The 16299-nt window shown below is 39.5% G+C and overlaps 1 protein-coding gene across 2 annotated transcripts in view; it reads right to left on the bottom strand.

Moving 5' to 3' along the window:
• Positions 1–16299, bottom strand: part of LOC101465901 (neuropilin-1a) — a 104393-nt gene that overhangs the window by 43606 nt on the left and 44488 nt on the right. For both annotated transcript variants that reach the window (XM_076876301.1, XM_004565545.5), the window contains exons 4-5: positions 10389–10616; positions 4984–5154 (exon numbers count right to left, since the gene is read on the bottom strand). In XM_076876301.1, coding sequence (XP_076732416.1) covers positions 4984–5154; positions 10389–10616 — 399 coding nt within the window. The remainder of the gene's footprint in view (positions 1–4983; positions 5155–10388; positions 10617–16299) is intronic.

Genomic DNA, 16299 nt, shown 5'->3' with positions numbered 1-16299 from the left:
TGTAGTAGTGCTGTCAGCAATAATCTCGTTAAAATAATGTTAAAGCCGTAACTGCATTAACGCCGCAAATCTCCGTTAGCGAGTTGGCGCGGATCGCCCCGTGCGTGAGGCTGCATGGTGTCAACGCATTAGTACAGTTAGCTCGTTAACGTGTTAGCGCCTGCCAGCCGCACGCACGGGGCGATCCGCGCCAACTCGCTAACGGAGATTTGCGGCGTTAATGCAGTTATGGCGTTATCGTCATTTTAACGAGATTAACTCTGACAGCACTAGTGTTTAGTTTAGTTTACAGTACAACAAGATAGTGCAGTGAGTCAAAGTGACCTTTATTTAGATGGCGACAAAAACAAATAAAAAAAAAACTGAAAAAATAGAGGCAGGGCAAAAAATAAAATTATTAACGATAAAAAAGCGGATAACGGCACTTCTGTTTCTACTGTGTGTCTGTTGCTGCCTCTAGTGGTGAAAGTTTTAGTTGCAATTTGCAGAGATTCTTACAAAATGCATCTTTAACAATGAAAACAAAACCCCTTTATAACCATATAGTGAGGTCGTTGGGAAGATTTGGGCGTTTTCCGATGAATAAATTCGTACTTACTAACACAAAATTTAAATTCACCTCATACCAACAGATTTTTTGTTAATTAATAAATGCGGTAGTTTTGTTGTGATTCACTGCTTTCCCTGCTATTTGTGCACGATGATATACGACGCTTGTCTAGGAACCACTTTTTTGTACTCTGCCTTTAGAGACATATTGTGGGATGCTTATAGTCAAGTGTAGCATACTCATTATACATTCAGAAGCACTCAAAGGAAACTAAATAGTCCATTATAGTGAGCAGTGAGTGATTGCAGACATGGGAAATGTTCTCTTCAAGTATATTTGCTATTCTCAGCTTCTAAAATAATTTGCTGCTTTTCTTTGTGACCTATGATTGTTAAAGTAAAATAATTCTGGCTTTCTGATGTTTGTTAGAGAAAATATTATACATGTTTTGTTAAGTAAATTGACAATAATTCCAATAATAAAATGTTTGTTGAGGTGCTATTATGCATATGTGCTCAGCTACAAACGGATATAAATGCATACAAACCCAAGCAGGCAGCTATTGCAGCTATTGTTGTGTTTGGTTCAGCTTTAACACTCTGTGACTTTCAGTTTTAATCTTTATCAGAAGGATGATCCACTCCTCGGTGGGTTTAGAGAGCTCTGCAATCCGCTGGTCTTACGAAACGGACCAAAAACAGCAGCTTGGACAATGTCAAGCTGCACATCTGTATCTGTTAGGTATGAGTGTCCACTCTGTAACAGCAGGAGAGTGTGGGGAAGGAAGAGGGAGGGTGGCCGTAAAGAAATGTGTGTTTGTGTGTGTGACTGTGTGTGTGGGAGGGCTGTCTGGAGACACAAGGTCTGCCAGACTGACACAAACACACTACATCATTCCAAGTCCCACAAATAAACCAGGGAGAAAGTTTGCTTGCGACATCTCCTAAAGCCTGCAGAAAGCTGGATATTGTGCTCATCATCTTTTATTTATTTATTTTTAAATTGACAATTTTCAGGCCCAAATCCTCCAATTCAGCTTTCCCCAGAAGAATCCTCTTGCCAGAAAATGCTCTGAAACTACAACTAGACCATAAGAAAGCACGCTCATACAGCTGAAACACAAGCTTATCCTCAACAGCTCTCCAGTTCTCTCGATTTTTCTGCTTTCCATCTCAGCTCAGCTCCCGTCTCATCAAACTTATTTTTATTCATGAGACAGCCCCTGCGTCCCCGCCGCAGCAGGTATACGAGGGACAAACATCCAGCCTGTCCCTGTACCCCACTATCTAAAAAGAAAGGATGCAAACTGAAGCCCCCGCCAATGCTTCAGCTGATCAAAAGCTCTGCTGGAGGCCACTGCTGATGGCAGGGACAGAGTGAGAGAAACCCATAAATTCACTGCAGGACGTCAGCATTTGCTTCCTCTAAGACTGTAAGCATTTTGCTTGGAGAAAACTTCTCTGTGGATTGTTTTACGAAACTGAAGCGCAGCACTGGTGTGAAAATCTGCATAAAAACAACATAAAACATTTAAAGCTGTGGCTTCTAATCTGACAGTTGTTTCAAATGTGTGCATTTTAACTGACTGTTTATTCACATTTCAGCTATTTCATTATCTCTCTGACATTATTTACATGCCTGCTGCTTCTCCGACACTTCATTATCCAGACTAGTCTGATTTCCTGATCTTCATTAACGCTGACATATTTTTATTTACAAAGTCAGACTGGCTAAACTCCTTTGGCATTACAGCCTTTTAAAAAGACACCATAAATTTAACTGATAGTTTAATTAAAAAAATCATAATAATCCTAATTGTCTGCTTGTTTTAAGAGTCCACAGAGTCAACTAACAGTAGCTGTAGTGGTGATTATTCCACAGCCTTCGCTCCTCTGGATGTCTCCTTTTTAATAATAGGTAGCCAGGACTTTATTTTGCACCTTGTTCATGAATAACCTCCAGTGCACACTAAAGCTGGATGTTTTTGTCTCCAGTGAGACTGTAAAGCTCTAAAGAATTGCTAATTCTGTCATGTTACTTGCTTTCCCTGATTTGCTTTACTTTTATCCCACGCCTGCTCATGTTACATTTGATTTAATACTCTTAACCTCGTAACAGTGCGCTGTCTTGGGTAGATCTCCATTGAAAAAGAGATTTTGATCTCCAGTTGCTTCCTGGTTAAACAGAGGTGAAATAGAATTAATTTTAAAAAATCAACAACTGTTTCTCAGCTGGTGTTCTCGCCTGTATCACAAGGTTTATTTAGTACAAATCTTTCTTAGTGTCAGAGCTGTTGAGCTACCCTAAAATGTGTCCACGCACCCTTTGGCAACTGCTGAATTACCCCCTGCTGCAGGAGTAGCTAACCCTGGTTGTATAAAACTGCAGAAAAGACAGTGTGATTTGGTTTGGTGAGAAGCTTTGATTCAATCTGCTGAGCCTAGCCGATGGTCTGCAGGCAAAGTAATTTCCCATGTGTATGTGTATATTTGTACGTGAGCCTTTTTCTAAACCCAGGGCTGTTGTCAGACATCCTAAAAAAGAAAATTCGGCTAGTAAAGCGACTTATCGTTACTGTTTAAATACCAATTGACATATCTGATACATGCACATCAGTGCATTATCGCACTGTCTCGAATGCTCACCATCAACATAAGATACAAGCTGAAAACACCCACATCTTCCGCCCACAGCAAAAACAAACAGGAGGAGTGAAAAAAAAAAAATGGTGATAACAACTTTGACCCTCTGGTGAAATTCGAGATTTACATGTTTGGTTACAGAAATATTTCCCTTAGAGTGAGTGTGATCTGTTCATCATGATATCACCTTTGGAGTTAAAGGGGTTTAAAACAAGACTATCCTCAAAATTTGGAACAATAAACCGAGAGACTTTGTGCTTTTTCTCTTAAAAATTCAAATATTTAACATTTACGTGTAGACACGGACATTGCTCTGACTTATTAACAAAAAGCTTTTCTCTGTATCGATAATTTCATTTTCTCAAAAGTTCCAAAATATCTAATAACTGGCTTGTGATTTTGGCCAAAAACTATTTGTGTCTGACCATTTCCAAGTCTGTTTATATTTCCTGTCTTGACATAACCAGTTATTTAGATTTTATATAAAAAAAAAATAACACCGGCCTCTGTGTGCAGCTGCCGGTAATCTTACCCTAAAAAACACTTAAAGATCGATTTGGAAGAGCAAACTGAGTATTTTACATTGGTTTCTCCTAAAGCGCCACTGAGGGACCTTAAGGAAACTCACCTTTGAACACACACACACATTCCTACAGAGGGGTGACCGGGGTCAGGGTTACCAGAGTGCAGTTAGCATACAGGCCAGCATAACTTAAACCCCTAAAGGCATTCCAGCAAGGTCATACAGTCAACCGATGCAGACAAACGGCTTCTGTCCCGAACACGTGGACATGAACAAACACGAAAAAGACAATAACCAAGCATGAGGAACTTTTGCCTCATGATAGTATCCACATGGGGGAAATTGATCAAGTGAATTGGAGATAAAAGCTAAAAGAAATTAATTTAAAAGCAACCATGTAATAAGATTACACTCACGTGTCTGATGGTAACGGTTGAGTCATTTAAGCACAGCTGTTGCAAATAACTCATAGAACTATCGGTTTTATCTCTCAGAAAACACCTCTCTGGTAAGTTATCACTTACAAAAACAATATGCAAGATTGGTTGTATTTATTCTAAAGACTCAAATTTGTCCTTTTAGCCACTCAGAAAACAGCTATCGACAATTCTGCAGCATTCTCCAACCACACCCTACAAAGTCGTGCGTAAATCCCAGGCGTTGTAGGATGATTAAAAGGAAAGAAAATATATCTAAGCTACACAGCATGTAATATATAATCTTACCCACATCTATGCACCACTCTTGTTAAATACTGCCGAGTTTCAGGAGGCTATCATGTATTAAAATAAACGGGTCTTAGATGGGAACACTATTTGAATGAGCTGTCAGGAGAATAAATTGCTTTATCATAAAATAAGCCCAAAGGTTGGGAAGGAGTATTTTTGGTCCATTTGTTAGACTTCAACCACAACAAATGGACTTTAAGCTGTAAAATGCAACAGCTGACTATAGCAAATATTGATCATCAACCATTAACTTAATTATTCAACTGCATTAATAGTTATTTTATAATGCAGTGTCTTTTGGGGCTTTTATTGACTGGAACACAGAGGCCAGAGGTCAGACAGCGGATAGAGTCCGGCTTCTGTAGAGCTGGAGGAACTACTGCCTCGTGCTCAAGGACAACTAGGTTGAGTTGAAACTACAGACTGGCTCATATTTACTCTGTTTTCATTCTCTATGAGACCAGAAATATCAAAGAAGTGAACCAGATGACAGCTTTGCCCTCCGCATCGCGCACTCCTTTCACTAATCCAGCTGCTCACCCTCGTCTTCGTGTCCTGAGGGGAGGGTCCTCTCGCGGATGGTGTAGTTGGCAGAGAATCCCTCTTTGGCGATGGCGTTGTCAGTGGTGATGGTCATGGACAGGATGCCCGTGTAGGAGATCACTCGGCCCGGGGACGTCTGGCCACAGTATCTGCCAATGTGAGGGCCCACTGGGAGGAGAAGGGGGAAGAGTATGGGCAACAGGGAGGGAGAAAGAAAAGGAGATGTCAGCTTCATCACTCATCACCCGACCAGAGAGTGTTTTTTCTGTCCTATACTTCCCTTGTTATCATGGGAAATATTACGCGACATCAATTAAATCTACTTGTTAAATCTTGCATGGAACCCAAGATTGAAAAGTTCTGATTTAGATTTAGAAAAACTCGAGTCTGCTCTGAACAAACAAAGTTTGGAGCTAATCTCCTGTCAGCAACAATCTCCCACCTCTCAGGAGTGATGTGACACCTTAGGGGCAGAAATAAAGGTGAGGTGGCAGGTAGCAGAAACACTCATTCCCACCACGTATTGTTTTGACACTCCCAACCTTACACTCCAAGCAAAGTGTGTATACAGGATCATATCAGGCGCAGCAATGAATAACCTTTGTATCAAGTGAGTGCAAGGTATTTCATTCTGATATCACACCTTGATTAAGTTTTAAACTCCTATCGCATGACATCAAATTATAACAATCCATGCAAAAACTTTCTTTTAGCTGTAGTCTTGTGGGAGGAGCAAAATATGGCAGATATATTAAAAATATATATTTTGAAGGGTCCAAGAACAGATTGAGGAAGAGTTACCTGTTTCTTTTTCCATGTTAAAAAGCAAATAAATAAATAAAAGCCGACTTTAAAACATTCACGCCACAAAAATAAACATCCATTTTACAACATGAAATGTAAACGATTTGTTTAAGCTTCTTTGTACAAATTTCCTACAAAGTACAGTGTAATTACCAACACTAATTATGAGGAAACATACAGAAAACAACCATCTATTGAACCTCCCAATTTACATTTATTTATAATTAGAAACTTTGTCTTCAATTTGCTGAATAAATTCCTTGCTTGCACAAAAATGTAACTTTTTAAAAATATGTTCAGCTGGTTTGCTGTTCCCTGATTTATGCATACAAGTAATAACAGAAATGCAAACTCTGTGCTCTGTACAAAACACATGTTTGAGCTTGTTTGAGAAACACAAACTATTAGGGAACTACTGAAGGAATTATGTTTAGCACCATTCATGTTTATATGTTTTTACAATGTCACTGGACTGAGTCTCCAGTCGTTCTATTTACCTGGTTGGTGGGTGTACTTCAGTATAAAGAATTAAATTATAAAAGCAATATCAGTTAACACCAGAATCTAGATGGATAAACAATGAAAAATAAGTATATTTAAAGTAAACTGTCACTTTAAAAGTGCTGTAGCTAATCACCACGCTCAGTCAGGCAAATAATGAAAAAAAAAATGCAGATACAGTCAACAGTGTGAGTTTTAAATAATAATAACAATGCTAATAATGCAAAGTGGTGTAATTCTGTTAGGTTTGTGTTATCATAGTTGGTCACCAGAAAATAAATATATTATACATTTTTATTTTTAGGGAAAAAATGTGAATACTTTCTTCTTTTTTGGGGGGGTTTCCAGTTAGAATGACCATTTTCTTTATTCCCTGCCTACAAAGACTTAGAAGAAGAATTTAATAATAACAAACATGATATATTCTGATTGACTAGTTACAGTTAAGGTGGGTTTGGGGTCTTAAGTGACAACAATTCAGACCTGAGGGGGTTAAAGCTCCTGAAAACCATTGAAAACTATTGTTTTTACTTGGGCAACAGGCAGAACCAGCATACTCGGGGATTCCTCTTTCAGTAAAGGAGACGCTCACAGTTAAAGATAAAATATGAGAGCATCACAGGAACGCCCGCTGTAACATCATGTGTTTTTATGCGCAGCACACAGTCACAGACTGTCTCATGTCTGAAGACTTTGAGTTCCACATCCACAGGTGGTCCCCTGTTTCATCCTCTTCTTATCTATGAGAAACAACGTGAGTCTCGCCTGCTGCTTTGAGGAGATACTGCGCCAGCGATCTCTCAGAGACCCGCGGAGCAAGATTCAGTTTTATATGTTACAAAAATTATACTTCTCTAACAATTTCCTTCAGCTTTTAAAGGCAAACCAGCTAAACAGAAACACAAGGCGGTCACAGCAGGAATGCTGAGCTGTGCTACTCTGATGGTTTATGTTTATCAGTTACAGTTTAAAGCAGGTAGTCGACAATCTGTGACGGATTACATTTTAAAACTGCTTCAGCCTTATCGGAGGTGTTGTGAAAATGGTTTTGCTGCAAGGCTGTCAGTTGATGCAATCAGCCCCCTGGAAGCAGAAACTCCTGCAGGCGATATGGCTCCATATACATCTAAGGAAATGGTTATATCTGAAGCAAACGCCGAGGAAAAGTGAGGAAGAAAATTACATTTCAGAACTCTTGACATTAAGCTATCAGTTTGTAAAGTTTGAGAATCCAAGCCACCAAAATAAATAGAGCTTTGTACAACTTTATAATATTTATTTCAAAGTTTCTCTAAGTTTTTTATACGATCTGTGCTCTCCGACAAACTGAAGTAACCCAAAATAATAAGTTTATAAAATAACGAATGCATAGAACCATCACAGAAAATCTGAAGTTGCAAAAAAATTGCAAAAATTTGGATGGGTATTAACAGATGTTAGTTCTCAAATTGTGTGTTTTGGTATTCAGCCACCAATCTTCTCAAGAATTTGTCAACTAATACAAGAAATTAAAGAAACAATCTAACATAAATATGCACATGTAAAGCTCTGACAGCTGGCTCAGGAGGTACAGCTGGTGGTCTACTAATCATAAGGCTGGTAGACTGATCTCTGGGCCCACGTATTGAAGTTTCTATTCCCTGCACCACACATCACATGTCTCTGACAGAGAAAAAGTGCTGCATGAATGGGTGGATGTGGCTCGTATAAATCTAATTCTCCTGTAAGCTCTAACTGCAGGCAGTGCATTAGAATCATAAAATGGATAAACTGCATCATAGCTTTTTATAGGTTTTCAAAGAGGCACATCTTGTAGCCTTTTTAAAACAATCGGACAAACCCCAGGAACTAATGAAAGCCATGAAATGTGTTTAAAGCTTTGGTAAAACTAAGAAAGTAGGAATTTTTCATCAAAAAGATGAGAAGCTTTGATCAAGATATTTACTTGGTAATGGTTGCATTGTTCTGGTGAGATAATATGTGAAAAATCTCTTGTAAAGAATCTTTTCTGAAGAATAAAATAGGAAAACAAAAAAACAAACAAAAGACCATTGAATGTTTTTCTAATTAAGTCCAGTCAGAAGAAAGAGCTTCTTTTTGAAGAATCGATTTACAGCCCTCAAAGACGAAAAAAAACGTGGCTAATGAGAATCTTTGATGTGCGCATGAACGTTTGTTGGGATGTAGAGCTACATGCCGGTCTCAACCCTGCTGCAGACGCTTTGTTGTCGGCTCGGCTTTAACATCACCCACAGATAGTCTCTCACACACACACACATCCGCATGCATTCATGCAAACAGACACACCTGAACACACGAATATACGCACAGATCATTTGACAGGAAAAGCCCTGGCATGTTATGTATACTGGCACCGCTTAAAAGTGCATGTCACTGCCTGTATACCTGTGCCAGTCTTTGTGTCCCTCACGTCCCTATGCCAGTCTCCTCCTTGGCAATAATCAGGCAAAGCTTTGGGCACAGCAGCAAGTATTGTGGGCATCCTGGCAGCCGGCACAGGCCTGTCCAAGGTATGTAGCTCTCACAATTATATGCACGCTGCACGGCTAATTAGACAACAATAGAAGCTGAGAAATGCTGTTCAGGTTGTGCCTGAGCTGATTTTACAAATGTGAAAGGAACAATGTGTGGGAGTCTCTGCATCATTCACTTTCAGTGCAAAAGATGCAAATAAGCGTCACCTTCTGCATGTTCCTCATATTTCTGCATGTCCATGACACCTGGATACACCTCCCTTTGAGGTTTAATGACACTCATAGATAGATTTTTTTTCAATCAGGAGTGCTATCTGCCACTCCAGATTGATCTTATTTAATAATTTTATTCATCAAACTATTCCTTTAATGCATAATCATCATCCTGACCGGACTTGGGATGTGCAAAGCAGGAGAACAAGCTCGGACACATACTTCATATGAAGATAATTTGTAGTGTACTGAAGCATTGCAACATGTGTTTTGTTGCTGGGGAGCATGAGGTCACAGAGAGTGATTCACCAAACTGCAACAGCAAAACAACGAGTATGAGGGGTTTAATTTTAAACATATTTAAGCTCAGGCTTAACACGCAGCGACTTCTCAGTGACTTTAAAGATTTTTCGTGGGTGAGTGAAACTTGTTTTGTTTTGAAGTGATGAGAAAATCTACTGCAGACTTTTGCTAGGTGAAAATGAGTGTTTCTACACAAACTGGAAATTAAATGTTAAGGCCAACGGGGTTTTCATCCTGTAGCCTAAAAAATATGTTTTTAAATGAACCAATCAAGAAAAACACACACACGTGCACTCTGCATATCCTGTATGTATCCCCGTCTGCTGTTCTTGCTCCCCCTGCTCATCCCGCATCTCGCTTTTGCAATTATCCACCTATTTTTCACCTCTGTCACTCAATCCCGACTCATCTCACCAGCAGGGAAGGCATCCATACTTGTTTTCCACGGTCCTCCTCCCCTTCACATCCACATGTCTCTGCCTGTTTTCTGTCTGTTTTCTGTCAGCATCCACAGGGGGAAGCTGTCTCAAACCTTTTTCATCCTCCTCTCCTCTGCTTCACAACTCTCTATATTCTTCCTTCACTTCTCCGTCCCTTTTCCTCCCAATTTCCTCACTTCCATCTACATCTGCGCCCCTTTTTTTGTAACTTTGCTTCACATCTGTGGAGAAACAGCCCTGCTTTTTTTTTTTTACTTTCATCTTTTCACATTAATCAGTAAATTTAAAAAAAAATCTTTTCCAGATTATTTTGCATGCTTTAATTCATAAACAAGACCATTTTCTGGCATTTAAGTTAAGTGTATGAATGGGTAAAAAGAGTGCTTGGAAATTCATAAAACATTAAAAATCCTTTATGCCCTTTAGAAATTATTTATCAGGTAATCATTTTTTATATATATGCATTTACAATTTCTGACTAGTTAAGAAAATGCTCTTTTATGATTACTATTTTGAAGCTGTAAGCATCATCCTCTCTCTTCTCTTCATGTCTGCACTAGTTCAGTTTTAAATTCCTTTTCAGTCATGTTTTAAACTCTAAGGTTTCAACTAACATTTGCCCGTTGCACCCCAGCCCTCCGCTCACCTGCAGGGAAGCCGTCCCAGATCTCCAGCCAGTCGTATCGGCAGAGGGCGCCCGGTGGCGGCGTGGTGTCAGGCTCCATGTCGAAGCTATCAAACTCCACCACGATCTCTGTCATCTTGGGGGCAAAGATCATAAAGGTACATTCCAGGTTGTTGGGATACTTCTCAGGGAAGCCCGGTGTCTTGATGACTCCACTGGGAGCCGTGAAGTTTCTGGAACATTCAGGACCTGCAAGGTGAGAAGATACAGATGAGGCTTTAAAATGTCAAGAGGTGACCAATCCTCAGCTAAACGACGGCGTAAACTCTGTGGAGTTAAGGGGCAGTAAGGCAGTAAGGGGTCATGATGTGTCCGCCCTTACGTTGGTTTTGTAGTTTATTTCTTACAATAAAATTCATGTTTTTGCAACGTAGAAAGAAAAAATTAAACATTTACAGAATGAGAAGCAAAATGTCAGAATGTTTTGCATCTGCTTCAAAATCCCTCCACGCGAGCTTCAACAGAGGGCCTTTTGAGGTGGTTTTTTGGTCTGTTTGTGTTGGCACGGTTTACGAAATCCTCAGCAGTTTGATTTCTGACCTTTTCAGTTGTTACGGTGGCAAAAAAAAGGATAGACATGTTGGAAATCAACTGAATATATTTGCTTTTGACCTTTTCCTGTGTCTGAAACTTTGGCAGGTCCAAACACTTTTGCAGCTTTAACATCTTAAAAAGGAAGTAATAAGTTCTAAGACCGGAAATGATTTTCAAAAATAAGGAGAATCTGAAATACCTGTTTTATACAGAAAAAGCCCCCCACTCACACACACATGCTGTTTCTTAATGAGAGAAAAAAAAACAAACCCCTTGTTTTGTTGACAAAATTCATGCAATTTCCATCCAATTTGCTGCGTCGTGATTGGTCCCCTCCCTTGTCGGAGCCCACTGAGTCTGAGTTGTGACTGGGGTGGGGTTGTTTGACTGGAATTTATTTAAGATCCCAGACCATGTGAGACTGATCATGGCAAACAAACAGCAACGCACCCAGAGACACACTAACAGACAACACAATACTAATCTTGCAATCACAACTAATAACATAATGAAACTTGCACGGTCAGGACGCAGATGTTAAATTTACTTTATGGGTTTTTCGAGGAAGTCATAATGAGCCTATGATTCTATTTCTTAAACATATTTGCTTACCTTCTGTTTTATGTGTAAAGCTTTTAGTGCATGCATTAATTTTAAGTTTTGCAAACAGCATTTCTGGATATTTTCTAGCACAAATCACGTACAGTACATAAATATATTGAGTATTGACATTTAGACAAAGAGGTTTTAAGAAAGAGCAACGCTTTACAATAAGTTCCTGGTAATAAGCTTTAATTAATAGTTAAAGTCCTTATATTTATTCTTAGTTAACTTAGCTGTCTTTGCAGTTACTATATATAAAGTGAGAACAAAACTGGCTAACACCGACCAAAATAGTCTAGAAGGATGAAAAATGTTACGAGCTAAAGGGAAAATAGAAACATTTGGTTTGAGCAAAGCTTTGACTACAAATTAAATTCCTGGAAAATGTTTTTAGAAAGTATGATTCTTGTCCACTGGACAATGAAGCCTCAGAGTCTGACCCACAACAGTTGCATGAAAACATCACATGCGCTGTTAGATCTTCACATTATCTAGACAAACCTTTTTTTAACACAGACGACCCAGTTCAAAGTAATAACACGTGACACAAGGCTCATCCAAACAGACCAGCGGGCCAGCTTGGCAGCTGTTATGTCAGTGCCATCTTTTGTACACAAGCTGTTTTCTCCACAGTCACATCCGCAATGTTTACACTGCTCATGTAAAATCTCTGCGTCGGCTTGCATCGGTCAACGCGGCGGGGCGGTTCACACCTTGCTTGTTGCAAAGTGACATGAGCGAGGTTACGAGACAGTGACTGATCTCCGAGCGAGACAGGAGGACACGAGGCGTGGACGCGGGTCAAGCGTTGCTCGGAGGCAGGAACAAAGTGTGCGTGTGTGTTAGCGTGAGTGTGTTGCGGCGCGGGGGGCTTCTCGTGTTGCCAGTCCAGATGTGACCTGCATGTTATCTGAGCATGCCTGCAAACGCAAATCCACACACTGATAGAAACACAAGGAGAGGCACGCACACACTGAAGTGGTCCCCTCGCTGTTGACACAGGTGGTGTCATTAAAAGGCCGACATGATAAATGATGAGGAAAGATGGGCGGCGAGGGATGAGGGAGGCTTCACTCCTGCTCAGCTGGCACACTTTGGACTGTGTGTGTGTGCGCATGAGTTATGTGTGTGTCTGTGTGAAATGTGCAGATGGGTTTCTCAAATCTAGGTTGAGAAATCTGTGCTGCGGTATGTCGATCAAGGACAGAAATTAATCTGATTTAATGAAGATAAAAATGAATAATGCAACTTGTTTGTTCATCAATCAATGTGGGTTATTTTTAATTGCCATGGTTTGCAATGCCTGTGATTATTTTTCTGGTGTTTTTGTGTTGCTTTTCTTTTACTTTTCCCTGCCGCCCCATCTTTTCTTCTCACCGCTTCCCTATGTTCACCTATGTTAGTGTGTTTTGTTCTGTTACTGCATGCCTTTGTTGTATTTCCTGCCTTTAAGATGGTTTTCCACAACCTGACTTATTTCACTTCTGTTTTATTAGTCAGTGAGTTCTCAGAGTATTTATAGTCCTGTACTTCCCCATTACCACCAGCCTTTTTGTTTACAAGCCTCTTTTCACCTCTCCTCCTCTGCCTCTGTGCATTGTTGTGCTCTTTGAGTTTAAGATTTCCTTATGTTAAAAAATCAAATTTACAACCAAACAAATTCGAAAGCTGTACCCGTTTGAATAAATATGACTTAACCATAGACTGTATATAAAAGATGGGCATAGTCCCTATGACTATGACATCATCAATTTGTTTTTTTTTTTGTCTTTTTTACATGAGAGGGTGAAGTTATCAGCTGAGGTTAGCGAGCTTGATTAGCAAGCGCCATTGTTAAACTGTATGGGTGCATTAGTAAAGGACTAATTAAACAGTAGAGCACAAACCTTTTGGATGGGCTGCATTACAGAGTGAATCAAATTATGTGTCAGATCATTTCAGTGGGTGCGAGGCCCTGTAGATGGTGCTGTCAGTTAAAATGGGCATGCCTCTAATTTTTCACCCACCGTGCTTTTATTGTGGAGGCAGAAATAGGCTAGGGAGACCAAAAAACCCCCAATATATATATATATATATATATATATATATATGGTTGTCTACTTGCACAGACATGGAAGCAGCCTCAAGTGGCCACTTGAGGAACTACAGTTTTTGGTACTTCAATGTTTGTTTGTTTTTTGTATTTTTCAGTTCTGGATGTTGTAACTTGGACTATTATGTCTTGAAAATGAGAAAAATCCCAGCTTAAACAAACAATCAAATAGACCAAAAAAAGACAAAAACCCTTGCACCCTTCAGTATGTGTATATTTCCATATTTAACAATGTTTTGGTGAAAAGCATATGTGTTACTGTGCTACGTTACTGACACGAGTGCATTCTTTCCTTTAACAACATGGTGCTCTCGTTTCCCATTTATCCATCCTCTGTCCATCCATCTTCTTCTTACTTTCATCTTCTTTTCAATCAATGACCCTTCAATCAGCTGCGGCTTGAGGTCACATCAGAAAGAGAGAGAGGAAAGAAATCGGCCCCCCTCTTGTCTACCAAACCACAAAGACAAACATGTGTTTCTGGTTTGAAAAAGCTGTAGTGAAACAGGAGAGTTGGGACAAATATAGTTCCAGGACACTGAAGAGGCCTCACTTGGCTATCATTTCTAAATGAAATGCACTGTGCGGTCTGCAGAGGGTGGAGTTATGGTTATGGTTACAAAAGACGGATGCGACTGAGCTTTACAGCCCAGCACTCATTAGTGCCATCTTTAAAGCCAAACAGAACATGTCATCTGAATGAGGGTTGGTGCTTTTTGTGGCAGTGTTTAGGGATTTTCTTGTACTAATGACAGGGGGGAAAGAGGGCTGGAGATGAGGGACGAAGCCACAGACTGATACACAGAATTAGGCAAAGGTAAGTGGAGACATATGTCAAATCTAGCAAAAAGTCTCTCATATAAAGGGAAAATACTAAAACCCAGTGTTTTATTTTCATTTAATTTGCTTGGCTTAAAAAAAAGTCACATTTAATAATGTTGAGTAGCTCCGGTGGTCATGGGTGCAAGAAAATAACGCTGATGTCGGTTAAAAAAAGGGAACCTCAGTTTCCTGTGTGAAATTCCCACATTGCAGATTGCACACGAATGTTTTTATGATGATATAGCAACACTGCATCACTGCTGCCTTTTATCCAGATAAAATCAGTCATTCGGAGAACACCCACAAGGACTTTTTTGCAAGAAAAGAAAAACATGCCATTCATGGTGTTCAGACAAACAGCTAATGCTCCCCTGTTTTTACAGACTTCATATGCTTTTCTTAATTCAAATGCAAATACTGCTTAAATATTAGAGATGGCACGATACCACTTTTTTATGTCCGATACCGATTCCGATATCATAAATTTGGATATCTGCCGATACCGATATGAATCCGATACAGTGTTTTTTAATCAACAAAACAGTTTTTTTAAAATATCTTGCTGCATTTTGTATAAGTTCATACTCAAGTTTAAAACAACAACTACACTAAAGCTATTCTGTTATACCTGTATGCAAAAAATATATATTTCATAGTTCAGCAATACTGATCAATCTAATAAACTTAAACCTACACCATCCTCCCTATTCTGGTATTTTAAAGAGTACTTAGCATAAATATTAAGCAACCTAAGTAATAGGGTTCCAACTCCCAGCAACAACAAAAATAAATAAATAAAAAATAGGGAACCACCCCTCACGCTCCACCTCATGATGCTTAATCGACGTAATCAACCTTAATTTGATGCAGTGTGGAAAAAATGCACAGAAATCAATTATTTTTCAAGAAATAGTAAATAGATTCAACATCTTTCTTCAACAAAATTGCAGACTGCACAGATGGTACCTTCCCAAAGGAAAAAGTACTATAGCTTACTAGGGTATATATATTAGACTTAATAGTCACTATATACAGTAATTGACTTCTATTCATTTTACATCAAATTAAAACTTTGGGTGTAAGATTCGGATAATTATTTATTAAAAGCTTGACATTTTAAATGAGAATAAGAAAGAAAAGTATGTCTTTGTGCCCCCTTTTCCCTGTTAATGCCCTATCGGCCCCCCTGGCTAAACTTTGCTAGATCCGCCCCTGCACAGTTACCAGCGTCAGCTACGTAGAAAAAGATCCTGGTGTAGAAAGTAATATTAAATAAATTCTAACAACAGCTGATCAAGCTTAAACGTGCTGCTGTTGTTTATCCGCTGGTTTCCTCTTTCTGGTGCAAAAACAAACAAGAGACACGGACTCGCGACAGAAAAGCCGATCAGCTGATCATTAAGCAGTTTCATGATTGAAGTAGCAGCAAGAAGAGGCAGTCGCTTGTTAAGCTTAACGCAGGAATGCTTTACAAACATTCAGAGATGGACTTACACACTTGCTTTACTTCTCTCGGGGATAACTTTGTCGGAGATGAAATGCCGGGTTGCTAGCGAAGCTCCACATGCTATCCAGACCACCGACAGGTCCTGCATGCCACAGCCGCTCTATCACGTGATGCATACTGCTCCGACGTGCTAACGTTCTGAGGTGAGTTACGGCGTGTTGCAAGTTTTGTGAGGTGCTTTCGTGATATTTAATGGATTAGATTTTTTATTTTTCTCCGATATCCGATCCAGTAATTTAGGTCAGTATCGGACCGATACCGATTCGTAATATCGGATCGGTCCATCTCTATTAAATATAAAAGAGAAACTGAGA

The sequence above is a fragment of the Maylandia zebra genome, linkage group LG18 (genome assembly GCF_041146795.1).
Source record: "Maylandia zebra isolate NMK-2024a linkage group LG18, Mzebra_GT3a, whole genome shotgun sequence".
Taxonomy (NCBI): Eukaryota; Metazoa; Chordata; class Actinopteri; order Cichliformes; family Cichlidae; genus Maylandia; species Maylandia zebra.
The sequence above is the reverse complement of the archived record's forward strand: the minus strand, read 5'-3'. Positions and strand labels throughout refer to the sequence as shown.